At 36.2% G+C, this 16,404-nt stretch overlaps 2 protein-coding genes across 2 annotated transcripts; both read right to left on the bottom strand.

The window, feature by feature from the left end:
- Positions 1–409: 409 nt before the first annotated feature.
- Positions 410–2,607, bottom strand: LOC147493169 (protein HEAT INTOLERANT 4-like). Its single transcript, XM_086567770.1, has 7 exons — positions 2,410–2,607; positions 2,243–2,281; positions 2,104–2,148; positions 1,905–2,001; positions 1,736–1,794; positions 620–744; positions 410–452 (listed from the first exon to the last, which is right to left on the bottom strand). Exons 1-7 carry the CDS (start codon positions 2,605–2,607, stop codon positions 410–412), a joined length of 606 nt encoding a protein of 201 aa, XP_086423896.1.
- Positions 2,608–14,019: 11,412 nt separating this feature from the next.
- On the bottom strand, positions 14,020–15,664 carry LOC147493170 (uncharacterized). Its single transcript, XM_086566695.1, has 2 exons — positions 14,862–15,664; positions 14,020–14,798 (listed from the first exon to the last, which is right to left on the bottom strand). Exons 1-2 carry the CDS (start codon positions 14,880–14,882, stop codon positions 14,409–14,411), a joined length of 411 nt encoding a protein of 136 aa, XP_086422821.1. The 5' UTR covers positions 14,883–15,664; the 3' UTR covers positions 14,020–14,408.
- Positions 15,665–16,404: the final 740 nt, after the last annotated feature.

Below are 16,404 nucleotides of genomic sequence, written 5' to 3' on the forward strand. Positions count from 1 at the left end.
TTATCCAACCCCTCCACTTAACTCCAAAACCCATACGCATCATAACGTAATCTATAAAATCCCAGCTCACATGATCATATGCTTTAGCCAAATCGATTTTACATAAGATGCCTGGGTTGTCGCTCCTCTTCTTGTCATCAATAGCCTCATTAGCAATTAACACCCCAATCTATGATAATATTCAGTCTTACCAATAAAATCAGCATTCCCCCTCACCAGATTATGAACTTAAAACACAAATAATTAACTTTAGGAAATATGAGCCATATGAGCGATAAAATATCACAAGAAATTGTCAACTTACTTGATCTTAATCATATGTACATTACTAAATTGATAATTGATAGCACAGGAATACAAAATCCATGGCTGGGAAAAATGAAGACCATAGTACCTTCTTTGAAAAAACTTAAGATAAAAATCGAGACTTCAATCTATCCACTTGGCTATCCCTGTATGAAAAATCAATTGAAACAACATATAAATATATCTACTGGAAGGATAGACTATAGAGTATTGTAAACTCGCATCAATTCAGAAACAGCTAAGAGATAGAATAGCAATTTCAAGAAATGATAATTAAGGTCTAATAAAACAACAAAAAGTTAGGATAGAATACCTATATGCTAGTGGGATGTATGGAACCCAATCCATTTTCATTTTCTTCATGGGAAGTATTTCCTCGGCCTCCCTTTGAACCGAATTAATACCGATCTTATCGGAAGACGGCAAAGGAGACACAATCTGTCAAATAGAGGTAAATGAAGCATTGCATGAGATACAAAATGTATATTAGCTGGAACACTTTTTTTATGTGATCCTGCACTATGTCACTAGTCACTACTACATATTTATTGAATGAGTGGAACATATAAAACCAGTGTATGTTACAAGATACTTGAGTTACCCACCACGGTTATTGTCTATATATGATCCGTGAGAGAAGCACACAAGCTTCTTGTGCTCACAAGAGTTATTGTGCAATAGGAAGTTCTGCGATTAATGCTCTTAAATGTCTACAGTTCCAAGTTAGAAATGGTACTGAAGTGATCCTGAGATAAGTCATTTTGCAAGCTTCTACTTCAACTTGCTTAAGCTATAGAGATCTAACGTCAAAACAAACAAGAAAACAGACATTGGAATTTTGAAGACAAAATATATTCCAGTCTTTATAAGTAAAAAGGCCAATACTTATCAGTAAATGCCACCTCCCTCTTTTTTCATTTACCTCCCTCTTTTTTCATTTTAGGTCTTATAAATGCATTTATGAGTATGCTAATACTTACAAGCTACATAATAACGATTAAATCCCAATCAAAAAAAAAATAACGATTAAATCATCTCCGGACTTATAAGTTTATTCATAAGCAGATATCAAATTGCCTGATTTATTTCCCCATTCAACAATTTATTTCCATATTCATTATCAAAAATCATTTGAGTTGTTCTTTAATGCCAAAAAAGAAACACATAATACTATTTTAAGCGCATTTTTACTATTATAAGTTTACCCGTTTGTATTAGAAATTATAAGCGTTTCACTAGTAATTCCACAATGATCTTATCCAAATTTGACCCCAAGTAATACCAGTCCCATCACAATTTCTGAAAGTCTATTATAAGCAATAAAAGAGAAAACCGCAAACAGCAATTGTCCTATAAAACATTCACAGTTTCAAAACGAGGAGTTAACTCAATGATGTCCATAAAAAGAATGTTTGCAAAGGGAACTTACTGCCACCACCACAGGGATGCATATTACTTTATTTTCACCGTTCACAGGTACCAATTGAGCTGAAAAATAGAAACGTGAGACCATTAGTATAATATAATAATGAAGGTATTTACGATAGATAGATATCGATGTGCATATTAAAATGCATATAGATAAGTTGAGACATAACCTAAGTAGATCCGAAAGACATATGAAAACTTATGCTCGATAACTGTTGAAAAGATAAACTTTGTTGCCATGAAGCACTCCATTCTCTTCAAAGGCATCTGAACAAAATATGTTTTTATTAGCGTTAAGTTATTAAGGCAAAATAAATAATATAAACTAATCCAACAAAAAAAAATATATAAGGAATTTTTCATACTCACTTCTAAATTTGAAAAGTTCCAATTGAACCGATAGACCATATCAAACTGATCCCAATTGCATTAAAATTACATAATAACAAGTTTTTCCTTTGTAATAATAAATAAAAGGGCGAAAAATTTAACTAAAACAAAAGCGAACCTCAGTTCCAATAGGGAAAACATCTCTCCATAAATCTTCCTGCAAAATGAAAACCGAGGCTTTGATTAGATGAATTTCAATATAAAAACGTGGGTATTTGTGAATCTGAAACGTCTCACATTTCCAAGAGAAACACTAAAATTGAATATTGAAGAAAATTATTATACCATGTTACGTTTCTCTTGGAAGAATTCGTTGGGAGTAGTAGGAGCCTTAACACGCTTACGTCTACTTGGACCAGTTTGTTCTTCTGGTGGATCTTGTTCAGCCACCTTAACCTTCTTATTATTATTCTCTACCACTACTACTACTTCTGCTGCTGCTTTCCTTTTCGCAGCGGTTGTTGCCCCCCTTGCTTTTCTCATTATTATTGTTTTGTTTTCAAATCGACTCAAGATACAAACTCTATTTATTTTACCCTATTTACATTTCTACATTTCTTTCATAGTCCTTTATTTTGATTAATCAATTTAACCATTTTTTTTTCTTTGTCCTGAAAAGAGTGTTAAAAGCAGCTTCAAGAAAGAAAATCAAAACGTTTATCGATCAATGAAATAGAATGTAAGAAACAGGTAATGACAAGCAGGGTTCTAAGCTATTTTTCTAACAGAGAAAAAAACTAAATTATGTCTTACACTTTGGCAATCACGTTTACAAACACTAGCTAACTTCATATATCATCTTTTAACTGAATCTTGTATACAGCTGCTTCAAATTGATTAAATTTACTTAGCAACTGTCAAGAGCAATGTCAGTGATTTTATAGTTAAAGGACATTTTCTAGTAAAACAAAGTTGTTTAAACCATATATAGGCCTGCGAGAGAGAACATGCATCAAGCCTTGATAAAACTTATTTAAAAGCCAAGAAAAAGAAAGTCCTGACAGCTTTGAATGGGATTCCTATTGCATACTACCCCATTGCTACATGTACTAACTCATGTTCGTAGCCAATGTTTTGTTGAATGGTGTGTTTAAACTGTTGATAGCTAAATCGGTTTCTTACCCTTATGTTAAATAGTTTTTGTTAAACCTCATGCGTAGAATACCCTACATATTCTAAATCTCACTTTTCTCTTCTTCCCTAATAAAAATGTATTCAACTAAAATAAAAATTCACGCACATTTCTCCAACAAAATTCTTTCTCAATTGAAAACAACAATATTTATTGCTAATTGGAAGCCATTTTTACCAATATTAATGTTGATTCTCTCTTTCCACAGTTGAGTTGTTGTAGACCGACACTTAATTCTTAAGTTGCTACTATGAAGCAACACTGTTGTTGTTGTTGGGATGAAGGAGCAGGTTTTATATTCATCATCTTCTTTAATTCTTTTATTACCAATGACTTTTGAGGTCTAAGATAATCTATTCCACTACCTTTATATGTGGGCTTAAGGTAATCTATTCCACTGCCTTTATATGCGTTAATACAAATTGGGCTTTCATCATGCATATAGAATATTCATCCACCAGAATAGTGTTTTATTTTTGGCAATGAATTGGCCATGTTCTTTGACACCATTAATAAGATTGTGCCATTGGTCACGTACTACCCAGCCCTTTTACAGCACATTGTGGACCAAACGTAATTATTCATTTAATTAATCATTCAATGACTCTTGAATTTAGGGTGTACGTAATATATGGAGCTACTCCATGTCGTCTCACATGGAATGTATGAATTGTATATTCATATTCTATTCAAAATTGCTGAAGCAGTCATCATTCATAAATAAAAAGAGACCTCAGTATCCATAATTAGTCATTCTACGGTCTTTTTGTAGTTTAAGAGTGACATTTCATGGGTGGCCAGAGGCCATCCAATTTTGTTCAACTCTATATTGAGTCGCAATAGTAGGTTGTTAAGTAGATCTGAGTAGCCCTGGGTAAATATGCTTCTTAGTTTTATGGATAATCAAGGCAGCATAATATTTTTAAGCAATCCATTCAGGCTACTTAGTTTCTTACCACTTTCGAAATTTTCGAATGATGTTCCTCAGGGGTAACGATTGAGTTACATGAAAGAGGTGGGAGATCGGAGTTTAGGATTTGGCTCCTTCTATTGAAAAACAAGTATGGGATGCAACAACTATTGGATACTCATTAAGGTAATCTATCTTTAGTTTATTTTAATAGTTGTTACCATTTCATTTCCACTCCATCTCCCTTAGAGTTAATTACTAATTATTTTTAAGTGTTGGTAAAATATAACGAGACATGAGGTCAGGTAGTAAGATTGCATGAACACATATGTCTCAACATGGGTTGAGTTCTATATAATAAAATTGATAATTTACCATGTTCCATTGCCTTGGTTTGCAATCATCATATACATTATTTCATATATTTTTATTGCTTTCATGTGTCATTTACTTATTTCACGAAAATAGGTTTTGGCGTGTCTATTATAATGTCATACTTAAGTGCTAGCTATATAGTAGTACATCTAGATTCTAAAAAGACATTTTGTTATTGGAACACAAATCGCCTCGGACAAAGGTACTTTGCACCTGCAAGTCATATATTTACAAACTAATCTCACATTCTCATTTAGTACTATTTTTCCACCAATGCCGGGACACATGCACGCCGTTTACTTATAAAATTCTCATAAACATGTCTTTACCATTTGCATAGACTTGGGAGATCATATATGTTTATATACCATATTCTCTTATCTCTTAATCTACTTACTTGACATCTTCTCATAAGGAAACAATATCTTAATCGACATGTAATTTTTGTTTAGGCGAGTAATAGATGCACAACATGGTTGTGCATGGGGAGGAAAACCTGAGTTCATAATGACTTCACATCCTCTCCATTTCTTTTGATGCTATAAACTTCCTGTAATTATGTTACATTGAGTCACAAATGTTGTAACATATGGCAGAAATAGAAAGTTGTATTTATATTAGTTGAGTGTTGCATATTCATTTTATTCTATGGATGCAAAATCCGTGTTTCTTTATGATCGATAAATAAAAAATTGATTTTTATGATCAGTCAATAGAAAATCGGAAGACGTATAACTTACAAAACTATGTTCTTGTATAAAAATCCTGTTTAGGTAGTGTTTCATAGCTATGGTCATTAGTAAATTACCATATTGAACGGTAGAAGTTTAGAGTGAATATGAGTGGTATAAAAGTCCTATCTAGGTAGTGTTATTTCACAGTTGTGGTTAGGAAAAGTACCAAATTTTATGTTTCCTTTTATTTCATTACGTAAAAAAAAATACAAAAAGATTAATGTTTTCCTCATGTAATAATAAGATTTATATATAAATAAAAACATCATCTATCTAATAAAAAGCAATGGTGTGGAGCCCACAGAGACTCCATCCAATGGTTTCCATTGTCTTTTCTAAGTTGTGACATGGCAGATCAAGTGTTTGGAGAGTTTGTATAATTTTATTAAGTGTAATCAATACTATGGGATCTATCCAAAAATCAACCAAAAGTCAACAGACTTATAAATTGTTGGGCTAGCCCATAAACTGTTAGCGCCTCCAATTGATTTGGGCTTATAGATAATGGGTAATTGGGATGGCCTTGTGGCTGTATTTATAAATTGAGTTGTTTTGCTGGTCTTGTGCCGAATATTTTACGCCTAAGATAAGTATGGCCTTTGCGAAGTAGCGATGAGTTGTCGGGATAATGTCGCAGGAGCGTCGAGGTCTCGCTGGCCGTAGGCACGGGCATACCCTAGTCATGTATAATTAATAAATGTTCATTGGCTTTGTAAAAGCCAAATATCCCAACAATTTCCCACTTGCTTTCAAAACCACATTGAGCAACTACTCTAAGACCTATATTATCCATGTGACTCTCAAAAGAATTGATAGGCAAAACTTTAGTAAAAGGGTATGCAAGATTCTCAGTTGTAGGAATCTTTGTAACTGCAATATCACCACGCTGCACAATGTCACGTATCAAATGATACTTACGCTCCACATGCTTTGACCTCTTATGATACTTAGGCTCTTTGGATTGAGCTACTACACCACTATTGTCACAAAATAATGTTACAGGGGATCGTGGCTTGAGGCACTACTCCTAATTCCATAAAAACTTCTTAAACCGGACTACCTCTTTTTCTTTGCTTCACTAGCGCAACATACTACTGCCTCTGAAATTTGAATCTACAATACATTATTGTTTTACACTTCTCCAACTAACTGCTCCACCACCAAGTGTAAACACATATCTAGATGTAGACTTTCATCAATCGTGCTAAGATTTTACCAACTATAATTGATGTATAAATATGGTGCACATAGAACTCTTAAAAGCAATAGCCAACTAAAGTTCAAGGCCAAGTGACCATGCACAAAAAATGCAATTCTTGGATGTTACAAAGTAATATATAGTTTGGAGTAGATACATAAACTAAAGTTTATTTACCGTCTATGATATAATTTGTTTATTAAATTTTGAAAGTATACCCGGCCGACCACGTTCCAAATTATTGTTTGTTAATGGGTAATTTTTTGCAAATGTTAATTAAGATGAAATACTTCGGAACATTCAGCAACCATGATTGTATTATCATGGCTTCATGTCGATTATTTATTTTTGAGTATGTTCAATCGAGAAAAGAAAAAAAAATATATTATTAAGAAGAGATTCATTGCCGGAGAAGGGTAATCTTACTCCCATGAATGAAATTGTTTAAATTTTTGTTGTTTGAATTTTTTTAATTCATGCTATGCAGAAAATTTTAAGTAAATTCAAAATGTTTAGCAAAAAATTATTTCATTCTTGGCAGAAATTATGGCTAAGTTCAAGACGAGGAGAATATGAATAGATCAGTTAAAGAGCATCATCTCTTAAAGTATAAATGTCTTGCATAATTATTTATTGCTTATCATTTTCTTTATTGTTTGAAGTCTAGGACAAAATCTGGCAAATAATTGGCACTGGAACTTTGACCAATTAATTTACTGTATGAGTTTTTATATAGTTTGGAAATAAGATTTTTGATACATAATAATAAAATGAAAAAAAATTATATAAAAACAGTCTCCGTTCGTTGAACGGGTCCAAAAATCTAGTAAATAATACCAAAATCTAATGTGCCCAGACTATAGGTGTGTGTGTCAATCGAGGCCACTCATCAGGCAAGAGTGCGTGTGTATTGCTCCAAGATGTACTGCAATCAAATAATACAATTGTCTTATAAAAAAAAAAAAAACCATTTGTCCTTTCACAATTTCACAATTTGAATTACATCAAACAAAGCTTAAACATGATATTCAAAATTATCAGAGATGCATTTTAAATTGTTAAAGCTGTATTAAAATTAGTTGTAATCAACATACATTTTTTCCTTTTTTGAAGTTGATATTTTCCACATTGTTTTGGTCTCTCCAGAAATTCATCTCACTTTTAATTGGAATTTTGTAGATTTCGAATGAATTTTAGTTATTTTGATTAACCCACTACTCTTTTGGTAACTGATTTAGTTCGTAGCTTTTTTTTTGTTGGTAGTTGGCTCCTAGTTGGCTTCTTTAGTTAGGACTAATAAAAGAGGTCAAAATTGTAAAAGTCAGTCTGAAATTTGAGACAGATATCAAATTTCAGTTTTTATGGAGGAAAAACAAAAAATAAGTTTGTTATTTCCTCTAAACTTAAGAAATTTGCGTATGTGTACCTATACCCAATTTTTTGGAAGGGTTTCTCTCTTGAGTTGAGGTCGAGAAGAAATCCAATTCTTTGCAGACAGTTCCGAGTTTACACCTCATCTTGTTGCATATGCCCATCACGTGCATTATTATCTCACGCCTACTTGTCGTCACTATGTTTTCTAAACATTTCTAAAAATAAACAAATTAATTATTTGACTTATTGTGACTACGAAACCCATATAGTGACATTGTTATGGCGTCACAAATTTTCTGACGTCTATTTGGCGTCACAAAACAGAAAAAGCCCCTGTCAAAAAAAAAAACTGTTATGGTGTAGTATTGAAGAATTCAGAACACTTAATATAAAATAATTTGAACAAAAATAGAACATGTAACTAACCTATGTTAAAATCGAGCTATCTTCAGAGGGGCGTGGGCGCGCTCAAGGTACTGTTTGTTTTTTTTTTTTTTTTTTTTTTTTTGATGAACAGTAACAAGAAGGCAGGCGCTCTCCAAAAAATTTGAAATTTTTACAATAGTTTGCTAAGATGTCTAGTAAGTAGCCTTTAAAATTTCAAAATAATTGGAGTTATGAAAGTCCTTCTCCTGCCCTGCAAAGTTTGTGAAATAGTTTTCGGACACAATAAAAACAAGTGAATGGTTAACCAATCAAAATAGAGCCAAAAATATCCATAATTTTACTGGAGGCTCCTGACAGATCATGCGTGTTCCTGTAAAACATTTAGAGCAATTGGAATTCTACAAACCTTTCTTATCGGCTGTTGTTCCAGAAATTAAGTGTTGCAAAACTGCAGAAACACGCTGGAAACAATCCACTAGTTAGGTGGTCAAAACAAATAAAAAACTCTTCATATTTTTACTGTAAACTCCTGACTTATAAAAGATACTCCTGCAAAAGGTTTAGAATTTTTGGAACTGCCTAAGTAACCCTACTTGTGTGTTTTTCCATAAACTTGCGGTTTGGAAGCTGAAATACAGTGGTGTAAATATGATAATAGTTCACTAGGTAAAACAACTAGGAAAAATCTGAAATAAATCCAATAAATCAACAATACCTTAAAGATTATTCCTAAAAAATTTTAAAAATTTCAAAAATTTAAAAATACCTTTGCCGTAGTATTCTTCATTGTGAGTCCGTAGTCTTAAGGGAGCGCAAGCGCGCTCTTAGTTTAAAACAGTGAATTTCAAGCTTTAACAGTAACGAAAATAAGATAAACAAGAATGAAAAATTAAAAGGGTGGGTGGGTAGAGAATGGGGGATTGCCCCTTGGATTCAACCAATTGAATTCTTGTCCTAAATGAGTTTAAGATGGTAGCGGCATCATTTGATAACCCATAAAAATAGGTGTTTTACCTACTCTTAACTAATTATGCTAAAAATAAATAAAACGTGGATTTATATTAGTTTGTTATCAAAGTTCTACTCTCGATTATCTTATAATAAAAGGGAGTCAGAATTTGTTCCACTCCTAGTTTCGTAGACGTAATAATTTCTCTAAATTAACAATTCTATAATATCCGTGAGAGCAATTATTTTAATAGAACTAATATGGCAAAAACTATGGTTTAATATATTGTAGTTTTTAAACTTAAACAATTGAATGCTAAAATTGAATATGATAAAAAGAGATTAGGGAGATTTGATTCCACCTTGATTAAATCTTAATATGCTAGCATAGATTTGTTGTAATCCTAATGTAGATGTTTTCACATAAAGGTAACGTTAGGTTTTTTTAATCCCTAATTATTCATAGCAATCTCTACCAACTAATAATTAGCATGTGAGGCAATTTAAACCTATTCTCATGGTGAATTAACTACCTTTTAAAGTATAATATTTTACTCCAACTTATTCTATACTAACACATCAAGTTTTCATCAAAGCTTCATCAAACCCCTCTAATGGAGGTTTAGCTAAGATTCATTAGACTATCATCAATAGAAGAATAAGAATAAGAATAAGACATAATTGAAACAATATAAATAACTTGGCTTTATTAATGGTGTTTACGATAATAAAACAATAACTAGGGGGGTTTAACTAAAGAAGAAAACTACTTTATTCTCTAAGTTATTAACTAAAAGGTTCTATATCTAAGTAATTAGGAGAGACTTAGAGTTTTGCCTTAGTCCTCTTTATATAGGAGAGGGCTAGGTTTGCAATTTCGTACATGGGCTTTGGAGCTATGTTTTGGGCCATTAAATCAAGCCCAAAACCTAATTACTTAAGTCCAAAAAGGGTTTCTCTATTGGAAATTACTGCAACAGCCTTTTCGTCCCTTTTTATTCCTCTGATTGGATCAAAGCCTAGACCATTAGAAATCTCTTTCCGAGTTGGTCGTTTTGACATATAGTAAGCCTAATTCCAAGGTCTGAGTCCAACGATACGGCTTGCGGAAGTTCTGTTGACTTTTATGCTCTATTTCTGCCCGCGTTGACTTTGACTTTTCAGCTTTTACTGGGATTTAAAAAGGTTTTTTCTCCTTAAAACTTGGGCTTTAAACATATAACTTCTTAGCAACCAACATTTGTTCATTTCTCTTGCAAAAGTGACATATTTCTTCACATATTTGACTCTAATACCTGAAATACACAAAAGCACGTAAACAGTACTAACTCTTATTTATTATACACATAATTGGTCTGAATGTAATATTATTAAAGGGTTAAAACTATAGTTTTGGGCTCTTATCAGTCATGAACTTTTATCATTTATGAACATATATAGCGGATACAATCAGATACCACTTGCAGAAAAAGACCAGGAAAAAACGTCATTCATAACCGAACAAGGAACATTCGCTACAACGACCTACCGTTTGGCTTGAAGAACACCGGTGCGACCTACCAGAGACTTGTCACGAAAATGTTCAAAGACTTGCTGGGCGACACTATGGAAGTCTACATAGATGACATGGTAGTCAAAAGCGCAAAGGCTGGCGATCACATTTCTCACCTGCAAGAAGCCTTTGAAAGATTGCGCCAAAACAAGATGAAGCTCAACCCAACAAAGTGTGCCTCATTTCACAAAGACGCATTGAAGCAAATCCAGAACAAATACGAGCTCTCATTGAAAACCAGAACCAACTTCCAAACAACAAATTCACAAACTATCTGGCATGGTTTCAGCCTTCAACAGATTCATTTCACGTGCATCTGACAAATGCAAACCGTTCCTGCAAATACTAAAGAAGGGCGCAACATTCACATGCACGGACGAATGCCACAAAGCATTCAACGACCTGAAGGCTTACCTATCAACTCCACCCGTCCTATCTAAACCAAATGAAGGAGAAACATTGGGGTTTTACCTTGCGACTACTGATTTTGCCTTCAGCTCGATCCTCTTTCGCAAAAGCGAGGGAATCGAAAAACTAGTCTATTTCACCAACAAGACATTGGTAGATTCAGAAAAGCATTACTCTCCAATTGAGAAAACAATGTAATATTTGTTATACTCTGCTCACAAGTTTCGACCATACTTCCAGGCTCATGACATCAAGGTTTTAACAGATGTACCCATCAAGCAGGTCTTGAGTTCTACCAACAAAACAGCCCGCATGGCTAAATGGGCTAAAGAACTCGGAGAACATCACATCGAATTTTTTCCCAGAACGTCTCGCAAAGGTCAAGTCATTGCCGACTTCCTTGCTGACTTCCCCGTCAAAAATATCAACTAGGAACCCGAGCCCATTACTTCACTCCATCAACCAACCACCCCAGACACATGACACCTCTACGTAGATGGAGCTTGCAACAACAACAGTAGTGGACTGGGGGCTGTGTTAACTTCACCAGAAGGAACCCATCTATAAAAGTCAATTAAGATCGATTTCACAACATCCAACAACGAGGCGGAATATGAAGCGTTAATCACAGGCCTCCGCATGGCACAACAATTACAAGTCCAAAAGCTCAAAGTTTATAGTGACTCGCAACTAATCGTCAAACAAATCACCAAAGAGTATGTGATAAATAGAGCAAACTTGGCCAAGTACACTCAAGTCGTCAATGATATCATCAGCTCATTCACAACATTCTCCTTGGAATACATTCCCCGAGAGGATAACAGACATGCAGATAGCATGGCTTTCTTAGCCTCAAAAATCCAAGATGCATGTCCCAGCACAGTTTACATTGACATCCTAGAGAGGCCCGCCTACCAACATGAAAGTGTCAACAGCCCCACATACTTCCAGCCTTCATCCGAAGAAGAGATCACTCAATCTTGGATAGGCCCATTTCTGAAATTTATCTTACATGGCGAGCTCCCAGCAGAGGCAAAGAATGCTCGTGCCATACAATTTTGAGCTCCTAGATACATCGTGATCAACGGACGATTGTTTTGTAAATCCGCAGGATGACCCCACCTAAGGTGCATAACTCCACGTGAAGGCTAACTCATCTTCGATGAAATTCACAAAGGCGAATGTGGCAACCATACATGAGCAAGATCTTTGGCTCATAAAGCAGTCGCCTATGGGTATTATTGGCCAGGCATGCACATCGAGGCCAAGAAGTATGTTCTCAAATGCTACCAATATCAAACATTTGGCCACAACCACCTAAGTCCAGCATGGGAGTTGATCAACATAGTCAGCCCATGGCATTTTCATATGTGGGGGCTAGGCATCATGGAACCATTTATCCCACAAAAGAAAACAGGACTCAAATAGGTCCTTGCAGCAATAGATTACTTCACCAAATGGGTTGAGGCAATCCCACTTTTTCAAGTCAAGGAAGTCCACGTCATCAACTTCATATGGACCAATATCATCACAAGATTTGGTCTACCCCACACCCTCATCATGGACAATGGAACCCAATTTGCTGGCACACAACTCAAGGCATTCCTACAAAAGTGGCACGTCACTCAAGCATTTTCTACACCTAGATATGCACAAAGCAATGGCCAAGCAGAGGCCACAAACAAATCCATCAAAGAAAACCTCCAAATGAAGTTGGAGAGCAAGAAAAGCCAATGGCCAGAACAACTCGAGAACATCTTATGGGCATACAGAACAACAACCCGAGCCAGTACCAACGAGTCTCCTTTCACACTTTGCTTTGGAACAAAAGCAATCATACCATCAGAACTTACAATCACAACCACACATTCTGACATCGTCGAATCAGGAGAAAATGACAACATCTTAGCCAAAGAAGTCGACCTCCTAGAAGAGCGAAGGGAAACTACTGCAATATCCCTAGCTTGGTACCACTAAACCATCCAACAATCTTACAACAAGAAGGTCGTCCCAAGATCTTTCCAAGCTGGCGACCTAGTCCTCAAAAAGACCTTAGCACCAGCCAAGCTTGACCCAACGTGGGAAAGACCATACATAGTGCATAGAGTCGTTGGAAATGGAGCTTACTGGATCAAAACTCAGCTCGGTGATGTGCTTCCCCGACCTTGGAATGTAGCTATACTCAAGCGCTTTTACCAATAATTTTTTCCCTAGATATATCAATCAATATGAATAAAATTTCATCAGCATTTCGTATATAAGTGTTCTCCTTGCATTACATGAGTACCACGCATCTTGCACTCGCTACCCAATCTAGGATATCAAAGTAACCGACCTAGCACCAACGCCAGGGTTAAGCACGAACTCAACTATAATTACCACGCAAAGGTTAATTATCAATCAAATTCAACCCCCAAAAGGATCATAAATCAACTTAACACCAACGCCAAGGTTAAGAACGATTCAACTATAATTACCACGCAAAGGCTAATTATCAGTCAAATACAATCCAAGGTACCCCCAAAAGGACCACAAGTCAACTTAAGGCATTCGAAAGGGTTAAGTTTGACTCAACTATAATTACTACTCAAAGGCTAATTATCAGTCAACAATCAATAAGAAGTTCCCCCAAAAGGAACCACTTAATCAATCCATACACACCTAAGGACACGAAGAAACCTAGGTGCCAACTACGCGCATCTATCAGGTCGTGCAAAAATACTTACGACCTAAAAGCATCAAGCGATCTACCAAAATATGACAGGTCGTCGAGTCTAATACTATGCAACACAGGTTGTCAAATAACAAAACAAAAAGCAAGGGAAGCAATCACATTCGTACAAAATTCACAGACAATCTCATTTCAAAACAAGTAAGTAATTTAAATATTTTTATTTACTACAAATTCGGTTAGATACTAGAGGCCCCCAAGTTATCATGGCAAAATGACCTCAGCATCCCCATCAAAACTAGAAGTTATCAGTATCAACAATAAAAGAAAATATAGTTCAAAGACTTCATCTATCATCTATCATCAATCACATCACAAGAAAAAAAAAATCAGTTGACACGAGGCAAATTCTCCACATTCAAGGGGTCCAGTTGGCAGCCCTCTTCACCAACAGAGCCACTAGCCAGATCACCACTTGCATTAAACACTTCAGTGGCAACATTTTCAGTTGGCTAGACAACTATAGCAACACTCAGGTCGGTTGGTAGATCAGATCGTCTACTAGCATCTATAACAATACTTTCTACAGTTACTGTTACAGCCCCACTTTCAACAGACCTTTTGAGGGTTTGTACTTACATTCTAGTTCCATGTAATCATCCACTATAACATAGACATCACCACTCTCTACCAGATCGACCAGGTTGTTGTATTCATTCTGAGCTCGTTCAGTAACGGCCTGCGATTGTTTGCTCTCAGCAATCCAATGTGCTACCTCCACTCTTGAAGCATAAAGAGATGGCTGTAATAAGGTCACTTTCCCAGCCAAATCCCTGACCTGAGCCCTTAGCCCCACCACTTCAGCCCGTTCAACCTCTTGCACAGCCAACAACTTGTCATAAGCCTCCTTGGCAACCTTCATCTCCTTCTTGTACAGGTCAGAGATAGTTGCCATCTCTCTCAACTTCCTATACATCGCCAAAACCTGACGAGATAACAAAGTAAGTCATAAAGCATAATACAAATAGTAGGTCGGAGATAAACTTACAAAACACAGCGAGCGATCCATGTCTTTCAGGTTCGCCTCCTAATCCTTCCCAGTCTCCAGCTGATGCCTATCTCCATCTAGGGCAATACTCTCCAGCAGTCCATTCGCAACCAGTGAAGACTTGAAACTACAGTCCCTATTCTTCACCAGCCGCGTCAACCCACTCACTAGGTCGTAATAGGTAACCGTCTTATCCAGAACGTTAGACTCCCTAGCCTTATCACCTTGGAAAGCACTTCCAGACCCTCTACACTTCTAGATAATAGTCTCAGCAGCACTAGCCTTCTTCTTACCCTTACCATCTGCCACAACAACATCAGCCGCCAACTCCTTCAAATCCATTCTTTTCAGAGGAGCCCGATTTTATGCAGAACGTCCACCCCTAGTAGCAGGTCGTTCTTCACTCTCAGCCTCAGGTCGCATTCTCTTAGCCCGATCTGGCTTATCACCTTCAGTTTGTCTCTTCAACATAGGCTTCCGAACTGAAAAAATACCCTCACCTCCCTCCCCAGCTTGTCTAGACACATCACGACTCCTAGCAGCACGACAACCTTTTGGACTCCTTCCCCTAGCATTTGACCTTTCATCTCTCTCCATTTTAGTAGCTGAATCTGAATCAGAATCAACACAAATCAACCGATAAGCCCTCTTCTTTTGCTCAGCCTTCTTCAAGTTTATCTTCACACCACCTCGTCTTTTGAAGTAGTGTGCAACCTCCTCCAACAAGGACACTTTTTCTTCCCAACTTAGCCTCGCAAACTCTTCAATAGCCCCCGTAGAAGTACGACCATGAATTACGACCTCTGCAAAACAAACAAATATATGTCAGAACGTAATCATATCAACTCATAACCAAAACAAATGACCTACACAAGTAAACAACCTACACATGAAAACAACCCACATAGATAACGACCTACTATCAGTCCTCACACAACGACTCTCCAAAACACATCCAGGAGGACAATAACTCCCCACAATCAATAGAGGTCTATGCCACCGTTCCTCCTTACTTACACCAACAATCACCGATGATTTACCCCTCATCACTTGTAAACCAAAGTTCATAGCAGAAGATATTTTCACAGTAAAATGCTCTAGCATGTCAGACAAACAAATATTGTAACCCCTCTGTCTCAACAGATCCAGAACATGAAACACCCTCTAACTATTACCCACAAATTGCAAAGGTGCATTCCCACAAAAGTTCAGAACGTACAAGGTCAGACGTGAGAACAACAACTTAACCTCAACCCCGCCTTCAGTTGGCCATACGTAATTACAACCCCACCATCTCGAGGAACATAATCTGAACCAAAAACGTTCTTCTCACCACTCAGGTCGTATATCATCAGATCGGAACTCTTAATCCCAAACTCCCTTCTCAAATCCCCAAAATTATCAAACACCAACCAAGATACCACCTCCTCAGTCATCGTCTCCAATGAGGAAAACGATGACGTCTCACGTCTCCAATGAGAAAGACGATGACGTCTCATCTTCACTACAACCCCTAACGACACCATTGTCACCACTTCTTTTC

Source organism: Coptis chinensis, chromosome 6 (assembly GCF_015680905.1).
Source record: "Coptis chinensis isolate HL-2020 chromosome 6, ASM1568090v1, whole genome shotgun sequence".
In the NCBI taxonomy this organism is placed as follows: Eukaryota; Viridiplantae; Streptophyta; class Magnoliopsida; order Ranunculales; family Ranunculaceae; genus Coptis; species Coptis chinensis.